The sequence below is a fragment of the Cydia splendana genome, chromosome 12 (genome assembly GCF_910591565.1).
Source record: "Cydia splendana chromosome 12, ilCydSple1.2, whole genome shotgun sequence".
NCBI classification, from domain to species: domain Eukaryota; kingdom Metazoa; phylum Arthropoda; class Insecta; order Lepidoptera; family Tortricidae; genus Cydia; species Cydia splendana.
In genome coordinates this window covers 14,982,935-15,004,983 of record NC_085971.1, presented here as the reverse complement: position 1 = coordinate 15,004,983, position 22,049 = coordinate 14,982,935, and the positions used below count along the sequence as shown (strand labels likewise).

Below are 22,049 nucleotides of genomic sequence, written 5' to 3'. Positions count from 1 at the left end.
TTTGTAGTTCAAGTATTTGCAGGTTAAGTTAAAGCTTTTCAAAGCTTTATATTTTTGGCTTTATGTATTTGTTAAACTCTATTGGTTCTCCGTTAATTTTCGTTTTAGTTTCATAGTTCGTACGTAAATGTACAAATGTGTTAATTTAATTTATTATTTTATGACTTGTTGTTTAGTAGATAATACACAGTTATGATATTTTATTTATTTTATATATAACGGGTGGTTATTAAACTAGTATAGGAATAACTTTAGTTTAGAATTTTTCACGAATTATACCAGAATAATATGAAAAACAGTGTAAACTATATTCTTACTTCTTACTGACCAATGAAATTGTCTGACATATTTATTACACTCGTATTCTAAAGTAATAAATTATTACAAATTTATATCCAAATAAAATATATGAAATATCGAAGATGAAGGAAGTTAACGATCTTATGATTGATTAAGTTGACATTATGTAATAACTAATGAAACTCATCTTTATCTATATTTATAAATCAATAAAGCCGGATCCAGACGGGTGTAACGTGTAATGTAAGATTACGTGTAATATAGCGTCAACGTGTGGACGCGCGCTAAGTACCGACAGGCGATGGATCCGGCACGAGCGTTACATGTAATGCTCGTAAAACCGTCCACACGCAGATTTCGTGTTACATTACACGATGGATTACATTACACGTTACAGCCGTCTGGACCCGGCTTAAGGATAAGGCTTCAAATTGTAACTCTTGTATATGTACTAAGTTTTTACGCATGGCTAGCACAAATATAATTTGTCTATGTGCATTTTGTGTATACAGCCTTTTTGTATCAAATTAATAATGATGAATGAAGAAATATATGTGAACAAATTAATAAAAAGTATTGATTTCCCATCAACAACTATTTTGTTAGACAAATCACTATGTAACTAATCATAACTAATCACATGCAATAGATTTTAAACTTCATATTCTTAGGTTGAAAATACAAATTGAAATCACATACTTACGTATAAATATTTTTGGCACAAATGTACCGTTATTTGGTATAAAGTGTACAGATATTACATATGTATAATATCGGACAATAGTTAACTGCAAGTATATTATTTATAAGTAATATATAAGTGGGTTGAAATATTTTACACGAATTTGTTCGTTTTTGCTAGATATCAATTTGTAAATTGATTAACACTTTTAGAGATTATAATGTCTGTTGATTGAATTATATCCATGACGTACTAAGTTAGTTATTTAACGATTCAAATTAGTTAATTTGAAAAATTGATCTTTATTTCTGTCGAACGCTACCGCCTTGAAAAAGAAAACATATATATATACTTATATTATATGCGACAAGTATAGGTACCTACTTATTAATGATTTTAAAGCGATTGGAGATAAACGGGTTAGCGGATAGGTGTGTGAGAAAAAATCGAATCCACTGATAGCAATTCATTTCTAATTATCCATTCTAATATTTTATAGCGTTTCATGTAGGTATGTACCTACCTATAAAGTCGAAATTAAATATATGTCGTCACTACCCCCTTTGTAATAAGGAGAAAAATATAGGTATTGTACAAATGATTTTAAATCCGGAACCCCACTGCTGCGCACGCTACGCAGGCACACGCAATACAGTCAGTCAGTCAGCCACGTGGGCTCATTGGTATTACTGCGTGTATTCACCCCACTGCGGCGAACGCGGCCCACGCTATGCACGAAAAGGGCCATGGGCCATGTGCACGTAAACAACAAACAAGCGCACGATTCTCGTCTCTGCTCCCCCGCCATAGATACGGCATTCGTCCGTAGCGTGGATAGCGTGGGTCGCAGTGGGGCTCCGCCTGCCAAGCGCTCTTCAGAACAAGGGACTGCAAAAAATGAAGTTTCTTTATCTGTCTTTTTATCGCCCGAACATGCAAGAGCGATAGAGAGACAGATAAAGGAATTTCGTTTTTCGCGGTAGGCCTTCGGGCCACTCTCAGTGACGTAATTTCGTGCATAGTGTGCTCGTGCATCGCTGTGGAACTATTCACCTACCATGTGCGTAGCGTAGCCTGCGTTTTTGTACCCACGTGCAATCGTGCATAGCTCAACCGTGCGCAGCAGTGGGGTTCCGGCTTTAAATGAACGTCGATAGACACGTGCACATTGGAAGGAACGCAATCTCGCACCGTTATTTTCTTCATCATCGCAGATATATCCTTATCCAGACATGCTTGTAATTTTGTAGATAATTTATGGATTAATTACTGTATATAAGCTCGAGCAAAAGCACTGACATGCTTGTTTAGTTTAAATTTATTTACTTTTATTTATTACCAAATAATATCGAAATTAATTTGTAGTCATAAGATTAAAAATATTTCAAGGAGCAAATGTGATAAACCTAGTTAATTTTATACTGTTCCTCGGCTGATAACAATAAAAACTGAACTCTAAATAATTTCTATTATTTTTAAAAACATCCCAAATATCCCATTATCCAGTCCATCCAACTTGCAAATTTGTCATAAAGGGTCTCTGCGCTGTTGGCTTCGGCCCGACGCACGCCTCTCAAGATATTGTAAAGACATACAATACAATGTGATCTCTTTATTGCACTCCTCAAATAAAAACAGCAGAATATATATTACTAAGTTACACAGCCATAGAGATCACCTTTTAATACGTGGCCATCCCTAAAGCACAAACCATTCACGCACACAAAAGCTATTATGGATACGCTGCGCCAATGTGCACGCCTTGTTTAAAATATGGTTGTCTTTTTTTAACAACATGGCATTTGCACTAAGAGCGAGGAGTTAGAAGTGACAGTAGATCTCTTGCGTCGTCAAAGAGAACAAACACGTCCCGTCTAGTAAGTATATGCCTTTTTCCCACAGCGACTATGGCGACCTCTAGTGATCTAGGTCCGGTTTTATTTTACGCGTACTTTAAGGTCAAGGTCAAAGGGCCAAAACGCAATTACACACGACGCATCGTGCCACGACACGACGTCGTGTCGTGATACGACCGATATACGATTCAGTGTTATAACCAGCTTACGTGTGTTAGTTATTCCTCCGTCATGTAAAATATGTATTGATTTTACATGGCGCAGTCGGCAGGATCCGAACCTACGCTACGCTCTCACTCTGATTTCGACACACGACACGACGTCGCAACATTACACAACGTCGCATCGTGTAATTGTGTTTTGGCTCAAAGAGAATATAACATAACACTGCGTCGCAGTTCTAAGCAAAGAGCGTATAATCACTACGTTCTAAGTGAAATTGCCATGGTTATTACTCGTTTATTTGTCTGTGTGTAGACATGTGTTTATGTGTGGGAATATAAATCGCATATTAAACTTAAATAATGTTCAATTCATGTAAGTGCCTAAATCGAACTTAGAATTGTGTAAAAAATTATATATTACGCATTTTCGGTGGTTAATTTCAATGTTATTTACAGTTTTTAGAGGCCTATTGGGCACTGAAGAGTCCCCGACAAAGGTAATAGAAGTGCGTCCAGACAATTATGTTTCAAGGCCGATACATTACAGAGAAGATTCTATGTTATTATACGGCCCTAAAATCCAGGACGGGAAGAATAATTCGAGGGACAGATATTTTGATATTATCCTATACAAGCCATCTACAGATAGCACACCTCAAATGTACAGGTAGGTGTTGATTGCTTTACGAGTAATTATGTACCGTCAAACGGGGTTAGTGATGTAGGTACATAATTACTCGTTCTCGGGAAAATTCCCCCATGAAGTGAAAATAGGGGAATTTAAATAGTGCATAGATATACTATTTTATGCAAACAGCTTATTCATAAATAATTAGAAATAACAATGCCATTTCACAAGAACTCCCAGATATTTTTTTTTATTTTGTTCTGCTACAGCTATACATATTATAGCTGATGGTAACCCACAATCTATTTTTTTTATATCTTTTCTAGCTTGTTTCGGTCAGAAAACCAAAAAAGCGCAGAGCAGAAGTTTATGGTGTACAAAGAGAGAATACCAGTTTACATCAAAATAACTAAAGATGTAAGTATGAATACCAGTTCTATAGAGTTATAGTTTAATTTAAATGTACTATTAATTTATTAAAATTTCGTTTAAGTTATTCACCTCATCAAATTGAAAGATTCAAAGGAAAATGAAAAGTTTATGTGTAGTCCCCGACCCGCATTGGGCTAGCGTGGGGACTATAGCTAGGGTTGCCAGATTATTTTTTGAGATATGCCTATAGTATTTGGCGATTTAAAGGATCAAAAAATAAAGTATACACAGAAATAAGTTATTGGCAAAAAATCCATTTTTGGTACAAGCTTTTATCGCTGACTGTACTTTTCTTACGACAGACAACTAATACTCATCGAGACAATTCTAAAAACCCCTAACACTATTAGGTTGCGTTGTTTCATCACAGAGTTCCTATGGCCACCTCCTGTCTCCATCATCAGATCAGCTCGATGGTACCATAATATTGCATTGTCATCCGATTTATACATATGCGTGCAAAATTTCAGCTCAATCGGAAACCGGGAAGTGGATCAAATTTAACTTGCAAGATTTGATTACAGACAGACAGACAGACAACGGTCAGTTGAAACTAAATAAAAGCTTGTAAAAAATAAAGTATTTCTATATTTCTTACATATTTTTTGCTTGTTCTAGTTTCAGTTTAAAATAAAGTATTTTAACATACTTTATGTGCTTCGTATTTCATAAAGTATACGGAGGCCAAATATAGTAAAATACTATAGATGGTCAAGCAAATCTTGTCAGTAGAAAAAGGCGCGAAATTAAGATTTTCTATGAGACGATATCCCTTCGCGCCTACATTTTTCAAATTTGCCGCCTTTTTCTACTGACAAGATCTGCTTGACCAACTATATATATTATAGTATGTCTGGCAACCCTAACTATAGCCCAAGCCCTCTCGCGCACGAGAGTAGGTATACACGATAGGTACTTTGATCCTTTAGGTTTGCGGCCTTTTTATGATATAGTCCAGCATCTTATTACGCCAAGCATTTTCGGACGAGGTTAAAAACTTACTTATATTTCCTTCCTCTAACTTGTTATTGCGTTAAAATTAAGCTTGGCCAAATTCGAGGCATTTTTTTTATTTGCTTAAAAAAAACACTTAGAACTAAGTTATACTATTTTCGCCAAACTGAAGATAGTTTGTTGGCGAACAGTGCGCTCTCAAATGTTATATGTTAGGTATAACAAACTGTTAATATGTTAGTTTATGGCTAAATTTGTTAACAAATTATAATTTCCTAAAATAACTTTTTTTCAGTGCACAATAGCAAGTCTTCAAAAACTATGCGATACACTATCCAAACACCACACATGGTCCATAGCTCACCTGGCAGCTCACTTTGGACTTTGCGAGATGTTTAATGACCCTGAGGTCCAGGCGCATATGAATGAGGTGGACCCGCTCACTGGAGCTACGCCATTGATGGTATAGATTTAATCATGAATTTGACATTTACACGCTCTTTTGCTTTTTGTTCTATTGTTTCTAAAATATTTAAAAAATGTTTTAAATTTTGAACATTGTTGCCAGGTGGCAGTGAAATCGTGCAACGTCCGTATGGTCCAAAGCCTAGTCTCCCTACAATGTCCGTTGGACACTGTCGATCTAGATGGAAACACAGTGTTCCATTATGCAGCGGCCAGCAACAAGGAGATTATCAATGTAAGTATAGTCTGTCAAGCCGTTTCCGTTAGTAGAAAAAATAACATTCATACGAACACTCAAAAACATCATTCGTTCTCTTCGTCATGCAATTACCATCGCCATACTAGCTGTATAGAAAAGTGACTACTTGTGTTACGACAGCATCTGTACACGCGATATATTATTTTATTTTATTTATTGATCAAATAAGTACCTAACACAGCATTACAGTATAAAACCAAGGCACTGTGAAACTACAAAATAATAGAAAAGACAAAAGACAAAACAACACACATAAACTAAATCAATAAACACAAAAATGAAACATTAGATTTGGGCGATGACGTACCAGGTTGGCTCCGTAGCCTCTGACTCAGCGTAGGGCTTAGGGTCTGTACATTTAATACCTTAACTGTACTATCAAATATATACATTGTACTCTTTATTTCAATATCCAGGTGCTCGCCAGCAAATCAGGGTCATCCCTCAACGTGTACAACAAGCAAGGATACACGCCATTACACATGGGCTGCCTCGCCAACGCGCCCGACTGCGTGCGAGCGTTACTATTGGCTGGGGCCGATGTCAATCTGCCAGCTAAGCGGCAGTCAACTGCTTATTCAAGTGCTATACCTGGTTAGTGGTCATGCTGTACTACCTGAACTAAAACCATCGTCTACACTGTTAACTGACAATAGTGATAATAAACCTTACTGGAATGCTTCGCGAAGGCAGTGGCAGCAGCCATTGCAGCCAATGGCTGGATTCAACCTCGGATACAGCACAGCCTAGCACGTTCGAAGTGATTTTCCAAGCTTTGAATCAAATGCTCGTGTTGTGTCTTGACGCTTGCGTTGCTTGATTGGCTTTTTTCGTCCTGGGTGGTTCGCGACCCAGGCCGATTCAGCGACCGCCAGGCACGCCATCGACACATCAGCGGTTGAAGGTAAACGCAAAATACCACTAATGAGGCTGAAGGCTAAGATTGACTTGAGGAGACAGAAAGGCAGGGAGCTCTAATCCAGCCGTCGTGCAGATACCGAGACAGCCGTATTTTATCTGAAGACTTTGCCTGCGACCAACTACAAGGTGTGAGTGTAATGTGTGAAGTAAATATTCAACAATATCCTGTCATTTTAAGGTATCGTCGGCGACGTACTCCATGGAGCCAACCAACGCAAACTCTACCAACAAGACATGAAACACGGCGGCACGCCTCTCCACTGGTCCGTCTCTCGCGAGGTCATCGAAGCCTTGGCGGACAAGAAGTGTGACATCAACGCGTTGAACTTTGACGGCCGGACTGCGTTGCATGTCATGGTGTTCAGGGGGCGCCTAGAGTGTGCTATGGCGCTGTTATCTAGAGGTCTGTATGTTTGTTTTAGAACACATCTTGACTGTTGGTAAATATTTTTTGTTGCACATACACATAGTTTGGGTTGATGTCCAATTTTGATGTAGGTATCTAATTTGTTTCAGGCGCGGAACACTCCATAACAGATAACGAAGGAAACACCCCCCTACACTTAGCAGTGAAACAGACGAACATATCTTTGGTCGAAGCACTGATAGTGTTCGGCGCTGATTTAGAAGCGCTGAACAATTCTGGCTACACCGCCCGACATATGGTGCCCTATGAAATGTCCGGTAGTAACTATGACAAGATATTGTATGTGCTACACGCTGTAGGTGCTCAGAGGTTAGTTAACGGTACGAAAAAGAAAAGGGTAAAAACTCAATAATTTTGCCTACAACGGTAGACATATCCCTGGAAATGTTTAATAGTAAAGATGATAACTTGATAATGATGTGGTGCTGGACGAAAATGTCGAGGATATCCTGAACCGACTTTCAGACTAAAGTTTCCATCCTTAAGGAACACCCCACCAGGATCCACTGGGGGTATAAGCCTCTTCCATCTTTTTCCATTTTTATTCAACCAAATAAAAAAAGATCGGCAATCTTCTCGGCTCCCAGGTGTTCGGCAGAAGTGGCCGGCTGCGAGCCCGGCTGCGCGGTCCGCGGGGACTACAACGGCGTGCCTCCACCCCGCGTGCCGCAGCCCGTCTGTCGTGACGTCATCAGTCACATGCTCAACCTCGCGGCCGCCAGCGCACCCTCTAGCCGCAAGCAGGGACGGTTAGTACTGATGCCGTTTATTGCCGGTCCCATATTAGGATACCCTCATACTATTTAGGCGGGATTTAAATCTTCTCGGGCTCGTAGCTTTATTTGACGTTCATCAGCGCTTTGTAATATGCCTACTTGCGCTCATTAAGACTCAGTTGAAATTCCTTCCCTCCTACTTTCATAGCTGTGTTATTAGGAGAGCTTATTATAGATTTAAGCAATATTGTTAGCGTTCTGAATAAATTTATTTTCTTTCTTTCTTTTATTTGCAGCCTCCTCTGCCTCGACGGTGGGGGTATCCGCGGTCTAGTCTTAGTCCAAATCCTGATCAACATAGAGGCTGCCATTGGCCGCCCCATCATCCACTGCTTCGACTGGGTAGCTGGCACCAGCACTGGAGGCATCTTAGCTTTAGCCCTCGCCAGTGGGAAGAATTTGAGAGAATGCCAAAGGCTGTATTTCCGAATGAAGGAATATGCGTTCGTTGGTACGCGTCCGTATCCTTCAGAAGGGTTGGAGACCATACTGAAGGAGAATTTAGGTAAGAATATATTATTAGATAGGTATCTACTTTTTCGACTGAATAAATGGTGCTAGCACAGGAGGCATCCTTGCTTTTGAAGGAAATGATGAAAAAAAGAGCGGCCCTGATAGGCCAATCAAAATAGGCGCAAAAATAGCGTTTTGAGGAATTAATTCCCGCTTGCTGGAAATTACAGAACCAGCAAGTTGTATATGGGCTGATATGGGTGAATCTAGTATCACTCGTTGCCAAGGTTACGGCTAGTTTTTCAGCGGGAAAACATATCTCCATCTCGATTGAGAAACGGACAACGGGAAAGAATAACAACACATAAACAGTTAATTCACCCGGCACGTAGAGCCAGGATGCACTTTTGAACTCACTGTTATGTATTTTATAGGTACGGTGATCGCGATGGCGGACTAGAATTTAAAAAAATGTAAGGGAAGGAGAAATATTAATTAATTCGTAATTTTCACCCTCCATCCCCTGTTAATCCCGCAGGCGCCCCGTAAGTAGGAGCGCGCGGAGCGAGCTCCGAATGCCGGGCTTCGTCCGATGTATTAGCTTGTAGGGCGCCGCAGGAGCCCTGTAAGCTGGAGCGCGCGAAGCGTTTCCTACCGTAAGTCCATCGGACAGTCTGGCACATATGGTAAGAAATTAAGTTTATGTCTTCAATATTGTAATAATGCCATACAAGGTCTATGAAACGGCCAAGCCAGCATAGTTTTTAAACCAAGGTGTATTGTTAGTAAAGCCAGGGCTTAGGGGTTTGGCTTTTGCTGAGACCTGATAATTTTTTTTTTACTGTGAAAGATAGGGAGTCCTGGCCGCCAATTTTACATGAAATGTTTTTGGTGGGATTTTATAGGTACGGAAACCGTGATGGCGGACCTGACTCACCCAAACCTGATGATCCTCGCGTTGTTGGCAGACAGGAAGCCAGTGGACCTGCATATATTCAGGAACTACCAGTCAGCAGAGGAAATCCTGATCGCGCATAATAAGTTTAACCGTAAGTAAATAGTAACATGTCGACGGGGGGAACTTTGGCATTTGCTGGTTGAGTATTCATTTTAAACTGGTGACTTAGAGGTTCGTTTATTCAATGCAAAGCCAGCAAATATTATTCCAATAGGGGATATTACTGCAATGTCCTGCCGCCAGAGTGCAGCACTACCGACTCAGTAAATTCATAGACTAACTTATACATATAAATAAATAAAATAAAAATAAAATAAAAAGCCTTTTATTTCCTTTTGTTATACATAAGTTTGTTAATATATTTTTGTTGATTTAATTTGTAGGAACCCGTTAGGTGAAGGCCTCTTCCAAAGATATCCATTTTTCACGGTCTTGTGCTATTCTTCTTATACTCTACTCTAACTTATACTTATACATACTGTGCCTTAAACTGTTTTTTGACAAATTTTCACAGACAATAAAATATGACATTGATGCATCAAGGCGGTTTGTTAACAAGGGCCTACCGGTAAACGCGAAAATCGAAATTTAGTTATCTGCCTCTTTATCGCTCGAATATGCAAGAGTGATAGAGAGATTAGATAACGAAATTTCGATTTGCTTGTTTCGCGGTAGGCCATGTGTCAATGTGGTTTGTTTACTGTATGTGCCACAAAGGTGCCACCTATGCAGAGGTTTGCCTAATATTCCCTATTATATTATGTTTGCTTTTTTTTGTTGATTTTGATATTTGACCAAGTTTTGTGGTTTTTAGCGCGTGTGAGCGAAGGAGGCGAAGGGATAGGCCTGGTGCAACCCCCGCCGCCGAGCCAGCAGCTGGTGTGGCAGGCGGCCCGCGCCACCGGCGCTGCACCCTCATACTTCACCGCCTCGGGCAGGTAAATCTACAACTAGAAATATTTATAATGTGTCCATGCAATTTTGTACTCGCTGTAGGTGACCTTGAAACTTCGATTATGTTGTTAGACAAAAGAATCCGCGTTATAAGAAGGTAAAAAGTCTATAAATATAGTACCTAGACCGGGTTCATGATGAAAGATCCGTTGATACTTATTTGAAATATTGCATTTATATGGGTGCACTAAAATTGCCCTGTGCGTCTCTCCTTTTGTCATTTATAAACAATATTTTAAATATCAACATTTTTTTTTGTCTGATTCGATTCGCCCTGTGATCCGATTCGCCATGGTCTACCCTAACTATTTCGTTCGCAGATATCTCGACGGCGGCTTAATGGCGAACAATCCTACGCTAGACGCGTTATCAGAGCTCACAGAGATGCGGCTAGCTTTTACAGCTACGGGACAAATCGAGGAAGCTCGCAAGAGTGACTTGAAAGTTGTTGTTTCGTGTGGCACAGGTAAAGAACTATCTAACTCTTCATAAAGGACCAATCTTAACTGTGGGCTTGTGCACAAATCACGCGAGGTTCGATAGGGAGAGGGGGATCACGAAAAAATCATGATAGATCACGTTGGGGGAGGGGGGGTATAAGGAGACCTCACGTGTATTTTCTACAGTGAACGAAACTAAGAAAAAAAGACCTACCACATGAGTAGATACCTTTTCTCGGTTTCGTTAAGCATAAATCTTCACTCTGCACTTCAAAATAGCGAGTCTATTTAAAGAAAATAGAAAAATAAACAAGATTTTCTATATACTTACAATACTATTTATTTTAAAATTAGGTCGAATGAAAAAAAATCAATAAATATACGTGAGGTTGTGTGGGGGAGGGGGGTAGCCAAAAACCTCACCAAATATCACCAAGGGGGAGGGAGGAGTCAAAAAGTAGCCGAAAACACCTCGCGTGATTTGTGCACAACCCCTGTCCACCGATGGACAGTTCAGAGTGTGGGGTTTGTGCGATGGTAGCCTACACAGAAGGGTGGTTCAAAAAACACTTTTTTATTTTCCTACGGGTCATCCCCTTATTTTCTTACACTTATTATGCTGATAAAATACACCAAGTTTCCTAATTTTATCTCAACTACAAGGTGGTGCTCAACCACTTTGAAATTTTGTATGTTGTATGAAACCTAAAAAAAAGTATTTATTATTCAGAATTTTATTTAAGTATCTGGTTTCACACTATTTGCATTTTATAAGTTTTGAAGTAGAAAAACATTTTTGTATCTATTTTTAATAATTTTGCAAACGTAAGATTTTTTGAATGTCACCTAAAAAATCATAAAAAATAGAAATAAAAATGTTTTTTTTTACATAATAACTTTTAAATCACACTTTCAAATAATGTGAAAACTACTACTTACATAAAAATCTAAAAAATAACGACTTGATTTTTTTGGATTTCATACAACTTTGAAAAATTTCAAATGGAGCACAAATTTGGAGCAGAGTTTGAATTTTTCCCATACAAACGTGAACCACCCTACTACACAGAAAACTTAAACCTGACGCCTACAGTTTATGCGTGCTCCGTAATCTCCGTATAGTTACATATATAGGTATGATGTACAATAAGATCTCGTTTAAATCCTCAGGTATAAACCCGCTGTGCAGGATCAGAGAGATCGACGTGTCCAAGCCCGAGACCGTGTGGGGCATGGCCAAGCTGGCCTTTGGACTCTCCAACATTGGGACCCTCCTGGTTGATCAGGTAAAATCTCTTGCTTCCCTCTTAGGCTAAGTTTATTGCAGATATAAACCCGCTGTGCTAGATCAAAGACTTCGTGTTCAAGTCTGAGACCGTGTGGGGCATGGCCAAGCTGGCCTTTGGACTCTCCAACATTGGGACCCTCCTGGTTGATCAGGTAAAATCTCTTACTTCCCTCTTAGGCTAAGTTTATTGCAGATATAAACCCGCTGTGCAAGATCAGAGAGATCGACGTATCCAAGCCCGAGACCGTGTGGGGCATGGCCTAGCTGACCTTTGGACTCTCCAACATTGGAACACTTCTGGTTGATCAGGTAAAATCTCTTACTTCCCTCTTAGGCTAAGTTAGCCTGGGGACTCCGCCATTGGAAACCTTGTAGTTGAAATGTGCACAAATCACGCGAGGTGTTTTCGGCTACTTTTTGACCCAACCTTGGTGATATTTGGTGAGGGTTTTGACTACCCCCCTCCCCCACATAACCTCACGTGTATTTTTTTTTGTCAAATTTTTATATCCGACCGGTCAAGGCCACGCGCTCCAAAATTTCGTAAAACAGACTCGCTATTTTGAAGTGCGGAGTGAAGATTTATGTTTATCGAAACCGAGAAAAAGTCACTCATGTGGTAGGTATTTTTTTCTTAGTTTCGTTCACTGTAGAAAAATACACGTGAGGTCTCCTTATACCCCCCTCCCCCAACGTGATCTGTCGTGATTTTTTTGTGACCCCTACTCCCCCCTATCGAACCTCGCGTGATTTGTGCACAAGCCCTTAGCTCCAAAACAGCCTTAGAAGATTAATTGAAAATTGTTTTCAGGCAACACAATCCGACGGTCGCGTAGTCGATCGCGCCCGCGCCTGGTGTGCCTCACTCGGCGTCTCCTACTACCGTTTCTCACCATCAATGTCGAACGATGTAGCCATAGACGAGCGTTCGGACGAGCTGCTGGTGCGCATGTTGTGGGAGACGCACGCGTACATGCGCGAGCACCGCGACCGCGTCGCTGACCTCACAGCGCTGCTTGCCGATCCCGTGTAATGAGGTAGGGTGGTGTTTGGGGGGTCTGAGGTTGGGGTTTGAGACGTCGGTAGTTAGGAGTTGAGGGGTTGGGAGTTAGGAGTCAAGGTGTATTATACCTAATATATTAAGTTGTTGAAATATTTTACATAAATTTGTTTGTTTTTCCTGTATATGAATATTGATGTTAATTATTTTATGTCTCTTGATGTATGTATTGTGTGTGTATCTAATCTAATACCTTTAAACGAGCAATTCTTGTTTATTTATTTATTTATATATATATTTCGGGGATCTGGGAAAAGGCTCTAACGATTTCGATGAAATTTGCTATAAGGGGTACATTATACTTCAATGGGTCTCCCAGATATTGTTAATTCTAAATCGTCTCATTCGAGTTCCCGGTCAGACGGCAAACGACCCGACCGGCTAACACTGGTAACTACTCTGGCAGAGAGGGCGCTGTCTTATATGCTGCATTTACAATACATTTGGTGCATCCCTTGTAACACGACACGCGGCTAAGACGGCAGACTCAGAGGAAACTGCCGCCAAAAACAAGCACCTTATATACTCTGCTCTGGGAGCCATCTACCTATGCCTGTGCCCGTTGCCGTCGAGACAGCCGTTGCTCCATCGCCATACAGAACGGGTTTTATTTTAAGTTAGTTCTTTTTGTCATATCCTTAAATAAATATAATATAGTAGCGGCTTATATTATTCATCATGTTGTAAAGTATATAAAAATTAATAAATGTGAAAAAAATATTATGAAAAAAGTACAAAATTACTGTCATTTAATAAAACTAAGACCTGCAGGAGGAGGTGACGGGAGGCGCGTGAGCTCTTCCTAGAGCTAGGCAGGCGGCTTAGGGAAAATACCAATGGCTCCTATATCCCCATGTCCCCATTTACGGTTAGTTTCTCTTGTCATACTCGTATCTTTGTTATATCCTTAAATATATATATTATTACCTATATAGTAGTGGCTTACATTAGTCATTATGTTGTAAAATATATAATAAATAATAATATATGAAAAAAAAATATGAAAAAAGTACAAAATCCATCATCTCAGGTGGCTGCTTGCGGGTCTGGATTCGCTGGTCATTTTGTAGGTAATTTATGAATTAATTACCGTTACAAGTAAGGACTGAACATGTTTGTGAAGTTTAAATTTATTTATTACGAAGTCTGATCGAAATTGTTCCAATGTGATAAACCTAGTTAATTTTATACTGTTGCATGGCTGATAACAATAAAAAGTGAAGTATCAATCATCTCTATTCTTTTTAAAAACACCCTCCTAAACTAGTTTTTAAGGTAGCTAATTATAGTACATTGTAGGAGAGGACGGAAAACCGCTAAAAGATTGAAGAGTGCGTTTGAGGGCCGACACGTTAGTGGAGGCCCTCAAATAATACGAGTCCATCTTTAGCGTTTCCGGCCGAGGCATTACATAGTGCTTTTCACGACTACTGTGAGGAAATAAGAAAACCTTTGCATAACTATAAATACTAGCCCGCGATTTCTCTGGTAGCAAATTACTAGCCACTGCCTGTGCTGTCTCTTGAATTTCGGTAGGCGTTAGCGTAAGAATATCATTTTCTTCACTAGAAGAACTCATTTTTATAGCGAGCGTAGATACGTGTTTCTTGAATTTTTTAGTCAAACACAATTTACACTATCCAATTCAGTAAGTATTTTCAGATCCCGCCTTTTTTACTTTTTTAATCACTTTTAAGAGCGCTCTTACAAGAAAAGTCGAAATAATGCAAAATTGATGATACTAGTCGACAAAATTCAGGACTTTGCGCTCATTATTAGAAACAATGAGTACTTGTTCCAGTAAAAGCGTCTTCTTATCTTTATAAATATCGTTGTAAATATTAGAAAAAGGACTTATTAAATTAGTAATGATTTTTTTTCTGATGGTCGTTTCCGAAAAACCCCGTGAAGCACTGAATGGCGAGCTCTTATTTGGAAATGTTGAGAATTTTACTCTGCTAAACCTGGCTATTTTGTATTACTAATACCCTGTACTTTAGGCATATCAAACTATATTTTTCCTACATACCTTTGAGAAAGAGAAAATCAAAGTAAAACGAACTCGATTTTCTCTCCGAAACAAGTGTCAATTCCTACGAAAATCTACTTAATATCCAAGTCATTTTCATACTCAAGCAATCTGCAACGTTTGCTTATACTGTTGGTATACATTAGTGTTTATGAAATTCTACTATAATTTTTTGGCAATTTTTTGAAAACTACTCTATATTACCGATGACGCGCGCTGCGCCAGCTCAGTGCCGCGGCAGACCTTGTAGAGGCAGGACGTGTGTCGGTCGGCTCCGCACATTTTCAACGGCGACGACGAGGTTTTTTATCATTGTGTGCGGCGGGCGCCGTGTAAAACGCTATACTGTGTGCGTGTAAACCGCAACGAGAGACTTTGATCCTAGCACTGTTTTTATAGTATTATAATTTATAATGGTACAGTTTAATAAACTACCGGACAGGATTAAAAATATTTGAAACGACCTGACATTCTATATGTATTTATTTGACTCAAGATAGTACTCAGGGTCTGATGATGGAGCCGGAAGGTGGTCACCGGTACCAATCAACCATGCAACTAAACCACTTCGTGTTTGGGCTCGTTTGATTCGGCTCAACAAGATCTTTGACTTAAGATAGTACTCAGGGTCTGATGATGGAGCCGGAAGGTGGTCACCAGTACCAATCAACAATGCAACTAAACCACTTCGTGTTTAGGCTGACCATACCGGTGACCACCTTCCAGCTCCATCATCAGACTCTGAGTATCACCTAGTGTCAAAGATCTTGTTGAGACGAATCAAACGATCCTAAACACGATGTGGTTTAGTTGCATGGACCTTCCAGCTCCATCATCAGACCCTGAGTACTGTCTTGTGTCAAAGATCTTGTCGAGACGAATCAAACGAGCCCAAACACGAAGTTGTTTAGTTACATGATAGACTGGTACCCGTGGCCACCTTCCAGCTCCATCATCAGACCCTGTGTATCTTCAGTGTCAAAGATCTTGTTGAGACGAATCAAACGAGCCTAATCATGTTACTACATGGTTGATTGGTATCCGTGACCACCTTAATCATCATCAGATCCTCAGTACCAGTTCGTTTTTAAACCCTCGTTGATACAAACTTTACAACCTATAGGTACCAAATGCAATGACGAAACATGTAAATAAGCGAGTAGGTACCTATAATTTCTTTCGAGTAATATCATCATAAGTACGAGTATGGGGCTATTCATAAATTACGTCGTTTCAAATGGGAGGAGTGGGGGGGGGGGGTCTGGACATCGGATGATGGTAACATGACGTAGGAGGAAACAGATTCATCCGAAGCTTGATTTTTGGATTATTTGAGGGGTGGTGGGGGGGGGGGGGGTCAAAAATCGTCAAAAATAGATGACGTAATTTATGAACAGCCCCTATGTACATTTGCACTGCATTTAGTATTTTCGTACTTACCAAATAACAGTTTTAGAACTTTAAAAGTTAAGTACAGTTAGTGTTGTTATGGTTGATTTCAATATGCTTCGCGAAGGATCAAGAATGTTTAATCCATCATTGTAGTGCGAGTGTGGTAGAAGGGATCGGCGTACTGAGCTCGCACGGCCTGCCGCAGCGCGTAAAATACCTAAACTCGCTCAACGCCGAAATGTAATAGCGCTCTTAAGAGGCGTTTTTCTGTTATTTGCTTCAAACCGACTCTAAACTTAGAAGCGTTTTTGCTAAAAAAAACCGGGCAAGTGCGAGTCGGACTCGCGCACGAAGGGTTCCGTACCATAATGAAAAAAAAAAACATAAAAAAAAGCAAAAAAAAAACGGTCACCCATCCAAATACTGACCACTCCCGACGTTGCTTAACTTTGGTCAAAAATCACGTTTGTTGTATGGGAGCCCCATTTAAATCTTTATTTTATTCTATTTTTAGTATTTGTTGTTATAGCGGCAACAGAAATACATCATCTGTGAAAATTTCAACTGGTGACAGACGGACGGACGGACGGACGGACAGCGAAGTCTTAGTAATAGGGTCCCGTTTTACCCTTTGGGTACGGAACCCTAAAAACCACAACCAGCTACAAAAGTAAAAAACGCCTTAAGCGTGAACTGAATGGATAATAATTGTTAAAAAAATTAACCGAATGGTACATTTCCTTTTTTTTAACAAGAAATTGGTCCTATAAATAACCTAATTTTATTTTTGAAGGAAAAAGTTGCGCCAAAAAAGACCTGTTATTGATTTTTGTTTTAAATGATACTCATTGCTGTAGCGAACCGTCACCAATGACAGATGATGATAACAATGAAACATTGTAGTAGTGGTGGTTCAGGTGCGACAGCTATTGCCTACTTTCCAGCTTGGTTTTAGACCATCTATTGCCACATTTCCGAACAGTGGCGTGAAAAATACATTAATTCGTATCTTCGTTTAAAATTGTTTAATTATTTAACCAACTACTGCTTATAGTGCTTATGCAGGGTAAAATAAAATGAGTAGGTATGTAAACATACCCTTCGGATTGTTTTCGAATAATTAAATAATATATTTTACTGTGGAATGTTGTTTGATCATTATTTCTAATACCTATAGGAAACCAGCCGGGCTAGCACATGATTGGCCTACAGTCAATACAAATGGGAGAACATATAAAGACAATCATATTTAAAAGCACTTTTATTTCTTTATAATAAAACATTACTCTAACGGAGGCTTATACAAAGACTCAATAATATCACATTTCTGATGTGGATATTATCAATCCACGAACTAAACTAATACTAAAACTATACCCTATTATTTGCCACTAAGTACCAACAATAAATTTTAGGCTGTGTAGCATCCTAACTTAGTCACTGCATCTGAAGTGCCTCTTCGAAAATGAAAACAAAACATAAGTACATTTTATAAGTAGCAGCAACTGAGATTCTAAAATTAGTTTAAATTCTGTTTTAGAATTAATTGTTTCAATAAATATTATACGGAGGTAACTTGATAAATAAATTTAAGTTATAGGAACATGATTTCTTAAATTATAAACCGAAAAGGAGACAGGTAATAATTAGGTAAGTTATAAGGCCCATAGAAATAAACTGTAAGTTAGTGATTAGCGTCAAAGCACAAATCTTAGGCACTTCGTAGAGATGTATATTCTCTACTTGTACTGTAGGAACATTTTCAAACTACAAAAAATACTAAATTTGAGTCTTATTCTGTGTAGACTTTGGTTTATATATAAGTTTTAAAACTCGAGAATGTTAAAATTTTAGAAACATGTTAGGTAAATATTTTGGCGCATTATTTTATACAGAATAGTTAACATATTCTGATATTTTGTAGTTTTCATACAAGGCATTGAAACTAGACTATAGCGGTTAAATACGTCACAAATGTATTGACTATTAAGACAATGCGTTTTATAGTCAACAAACTATTATGTGCATTGCAATACACTTGAATACACGATCGGAATATTAGTATTTAATAGGTCTTTTGAAATTTTAAGACAATTACTTATTATTATATAACATGTATTCAGAGACAGATACCTATGTATAGGTACTATAAGTTGATCTAAGCACCTAAGATAGGAATACGATATTCTCGTTTTATTTAACATCATGGGCTTTGTTCGTTTAAGTAGTTAGATTTACAGAAAGCTGCAAATAAGTACAATTTTTTTTGTATTCTCAAGCCGAGTTATGACTATGTATCAGTAAATAAGACATTTTCGATAAGAGAGGCATGTTCTGTAGAAAACTACACATAACACATAAATATCATTAGTCCATATAGTACGTAAGCAAGTTCCGGAAAGTTTCCAAAGATAAATTTATACTCTATTAACAAGTAACAAGTTTCATTTTTGATATGGAAAATTTTATTTCCCCTACGAAAATCTGTGAAGTTCCGAAATTTATTAATGTTTTAAATTTTGAAATTTTAAAAACTTTCCCATGGTTATCAGAGTCTATAGTCCATAGAAGAGTTATGTTCTTTTCTGTAGTGTACTAGAAAATAGGACAGTATGAACCATGCCTGCGACATTTCCTACGAACTAATGATAATAGAATAATATTTTTTGCTACACATTTAAACTCAATCATCGGTATTACAAATAGTCAATAACGTACAGTCAACCTGATATAACGCTACGCCATTATTGAACTATGTCAAATCGAACTAATCACAACGCAAGATTTCTATTTGTCTAGAAATTTAAAAATAAAATGAACAATCCTAATTAGACATGGTTTTGTGTTGGCTAAGTGTTACATTAGGCTGAGTTTATAGTTACAAATGACGTATAATGTACAAATTAAAGTACACCGAAACCCTTCATAGGTGTATTATGTACGATAATCAATAATATAAAAATCTTAGGAGATACACATGATGATTACTGACTGATCTTTTTAAGTGTTCATGGCCAATAAAAACAATTTAAAAATTTTCACCAATTGGATGGTGTCAAAACGAACAGATAATTTGTCAAATATAAAATGAAGGAAAAACATTTTTTTTATGGTGCATGTCAATTTATAATAATCTGAAGAAAATAAACTTTTAATGGCCGTTAAGATTTTAGCATAATAAATAGATAAAAAATGAAATGAAATGTCAAAATTAATCAATAGGCAACACTCACAAATAACGATTGGGTATAATAATTTACTAAATTAGAATAATCTTTTTATGTCTAATTATTTAAATAAAAAAGTTTTTTAAGTCTGGGAAAAAGGCAAATAATGCACCGGCAGTGTTGCACATAGAGAAGGAAAAAGAACACAGTAATAATTATTTTTCCGTAGAATTAAACTAGACATACTTTGTATGTGCTCGTTATCATACAATTAATTTATAAATGCTCTATTTATGTACTACTAACCCTCGGTTGGTGGTAACCAAATTAGGAAAATAAAGTTACTCGATATTTGGCACCAAAGAAAATGGAACGTTCACAAATCACGCACATGAAACTGCTCAGCATGTTTTGGCAAGAATAAAAAAAAACTTGTAAAAAAACTTACCGTAGATCCTAATGTAAGGCGTAATTCCTTGCTTCTTATTTTTTAAAAGGCACTATGGTTTAGCTCAGTATTATTTTTGCCTAAACATGCTAGCTTTATAACTGAACCTTGAAAAGATCCATCAAGTAAAAACCGTATTTACTTGAGAATTTTTTCATGGCCCAAATATCTGAATATAAAATTCAGTAGAACCCACGCTGCGAATCGGCCTAACCTACTTTTCACTCACAGTACGCGCACAGGGCCCTAAAGAGACTGTGTTCTGCATATTAAAAGGGACTGAAAAATATTTCATGAATATTATTTATAATGAATTTTCATTGGTTTCAAAATAATATTTTTTAGAATGCTACATGGCCGCACTAAATGAAACCCCAGACTAGCGTCCTTTGAGCGTTGTGCAGTTGCAACAACATTGCGTCAAGTAACTTGCAGCCATAGCGTTGATTAGACGCATACGCTTGGAAGACGCTAGTGTAGGGTCTCTCTAACACGTCAGGCAGATATAGTGCCTTGGTCACAAAAACTAGAAATAGATTCGGTATCTCCAATTCTGTAACTTAATTCATATAAGCGACAGAGATGGAAATCATCTAAACTTTAAACCGTAATTCTTTAACCTAGGTGGCGACACTGAGACTTTTTCTAGCACCAATTAAAGCGCTTGCTTTGGAGATTCGCAAATAAATATAGATATATCATTACAATGTCTTTTAGGGCCTTGTGCAACTGTTACTCACTCCGATTATAATCATCTCACAAAACACAGCCCTGCGATGGCCACAGATTAACATAATCCAACAGCGCATCCCTTATCACAATATTTTTGACTCCGCCAAAAACATAATCCATATAGTTGATCCTAGGAGACGCCATATTGATTTTAAGGGTCACCCCACACCAGCGTCTTTTGAGCGTCAGCGTCTTGTAAGCGCTATGGAAAATGGCGTCGCTGCGCAGTTGCGCCAACGTTGCGTCGAGCAGCGGCCATAGAGTTGACTATACGCCGACGCTCGGGAAACGCTAGGTGTGGGATGGCCCTAACCGTCACTTTTGGCATGAAAATACCTACTTACATAGAGTTGAAAAGTTGGCGGGTTAAGGTCGCATATGGTACCCCTATCTCCGGAAGTGGTACAATGCGTACCGATGGAGAGATACAGCATATAAACAGTCTCTGTAGCACTCCATCTTCGTTTTGGTTGAAGTTTCATGCGTCAAATGGGGGCTGTTTTATTACTAAAGCGACTTGCACTCAATAAAGTGTTGTTAGAACTGTGCTGAAATCCACACTGACATTAAGTCATACAGATACTTAAGATATAGTGTGACTTTTCCTGAAAGTTAAAAACACAGGACAATCTATTAGGAACGGTATACGCTGCCATAATTCACAACCAAAAACTCGACTCCTGTGTCTTTACTTTCAGAAATAGGACATACCATACTAATCTTTTTCTCTGTATTAGTATGACTTTTTTGGAAAGTTTAACCTGACGCCTCCTAGGGTATTGGTAAGCACATCAAATTTAGAAGTCGTCCGGATGCTCCATATTAGCGATTAGGTTCCTCTTCTCTTCTTTGCCGGGTTTTGCGTCGAGTAATGTTGGCCGTATTGTGCTTCTGGGCTCAAAGCACGGCTGTAACAAAAAAAAACGAAAATTAGACTGTTTCTTTAACTAGGTGGTTTATTTTTAGTGCTTCGTTTGAGAAGCTAGAAGTTACTATTATACACGTATAAAAAAAATACATTGGTTATGTATGTAAGGCACCTCGTGATTGGACAAACGTTTCAACGTAACTTGTAGCTCTGGCTTTATGAAAGCGACATAAATATAATTTAACTTTATTCTACTCGTATACAGTATTTTTTTTGGTAGACTTAACTAAGCAGATGCGATTCAAAATAGCTGATATCAACATATTTCACTCATATCATTTATTTTATCATGTGGTAGCATAGAATGAAAGCATGTAAGTCACAAGCATACCTACC

At 38.4% G+C, this 22,049-nt stretch overlaps 2 protein-coding genes across 3 annotated transcripts in view; one reads left to right on the top strand and one right to left on the bottom strand.

Annotated features, from left to right (window-relative positions):
• The first annotated feature begins 3,432 nt into the window (after positions 1-3,432).
• On the top strand, positions 3,433-12,994 carry LOC134795602 (85/88 kDa calcium-independent phospholipase A2-like). Its single transcript, XM_063767502.1, has 14 exons — positions 3,433-3,669; positions 3,957-4,047; positions 5,312-5,479; positions 5,585-5,716; positions 6,157-6,334; positions 6,840-7,064; positions 7,178-7,397; positions 7,676-7,837; positions 8,101-8,369; positions 9,223-9,366; positions 10,090-10,213; positions 10,550-10,695; positions 11,840-11,955; positions 12,769-12,994. The coding sequence occupies exons 1-14, from the start codon at positions 3,446-3,448 to the stop codon at positions 12,988-12,990; spliced, it is 2,421 nt and encodes an 806-aa protein (XP_063623572.1). The 5' UTR covers positions 3,433-3,445; the 3' UTR covers positions 12,991-12,994.
• Positions 12,995-17,684: 4,690 nt separating this feature from the next.
• The window catches only part of LOC134795667 (protein cueball), a 39,090-nt gene continuing 34,725 nt past the window's right edge, over positions 17,685-22,049 (bottom strand). Inside the window, exon 6 of one of the 2 annotated variants that reach the window (XM_063767584.1) lies at positions 17,685-21,693. In XM_063767584.1, coding sequence (XP_063623654.1) covers positions 21,583-21,693 — 111 coding nt within the window. In that variant the 3' untranslated portion in view covers positions 17,685-21,582. The remainder of the gene's footprint in view (positions 21,694-22,049) is intronic. The other variant, XR_010144833.1, reaches the window with a different exon arrangement.

Coding starts and splice junctions, on each gene's coding strand:
- LOC134795602 (XM_063767502.1), top strand. CDS start 3,446: ATGTTATTTACAGTTTTTAGAGGCCTATTGGGCACTGAAGAGTCCCCG. Junction 4,048..5,311: donor ACATCAAAATAACTAAAGAT/GTAAGTATGAAT, acceptor ACTTTTTTTCAG/TGCACAATAGCAAGTCTTCA. Junction 10,696..11,839: donor TGTTGTTTCGTGTGGCACAG/GTAAAGAACTAT, acceptor TTAAATCCTCAG/GTATAAACCCGCTGTGCAGG.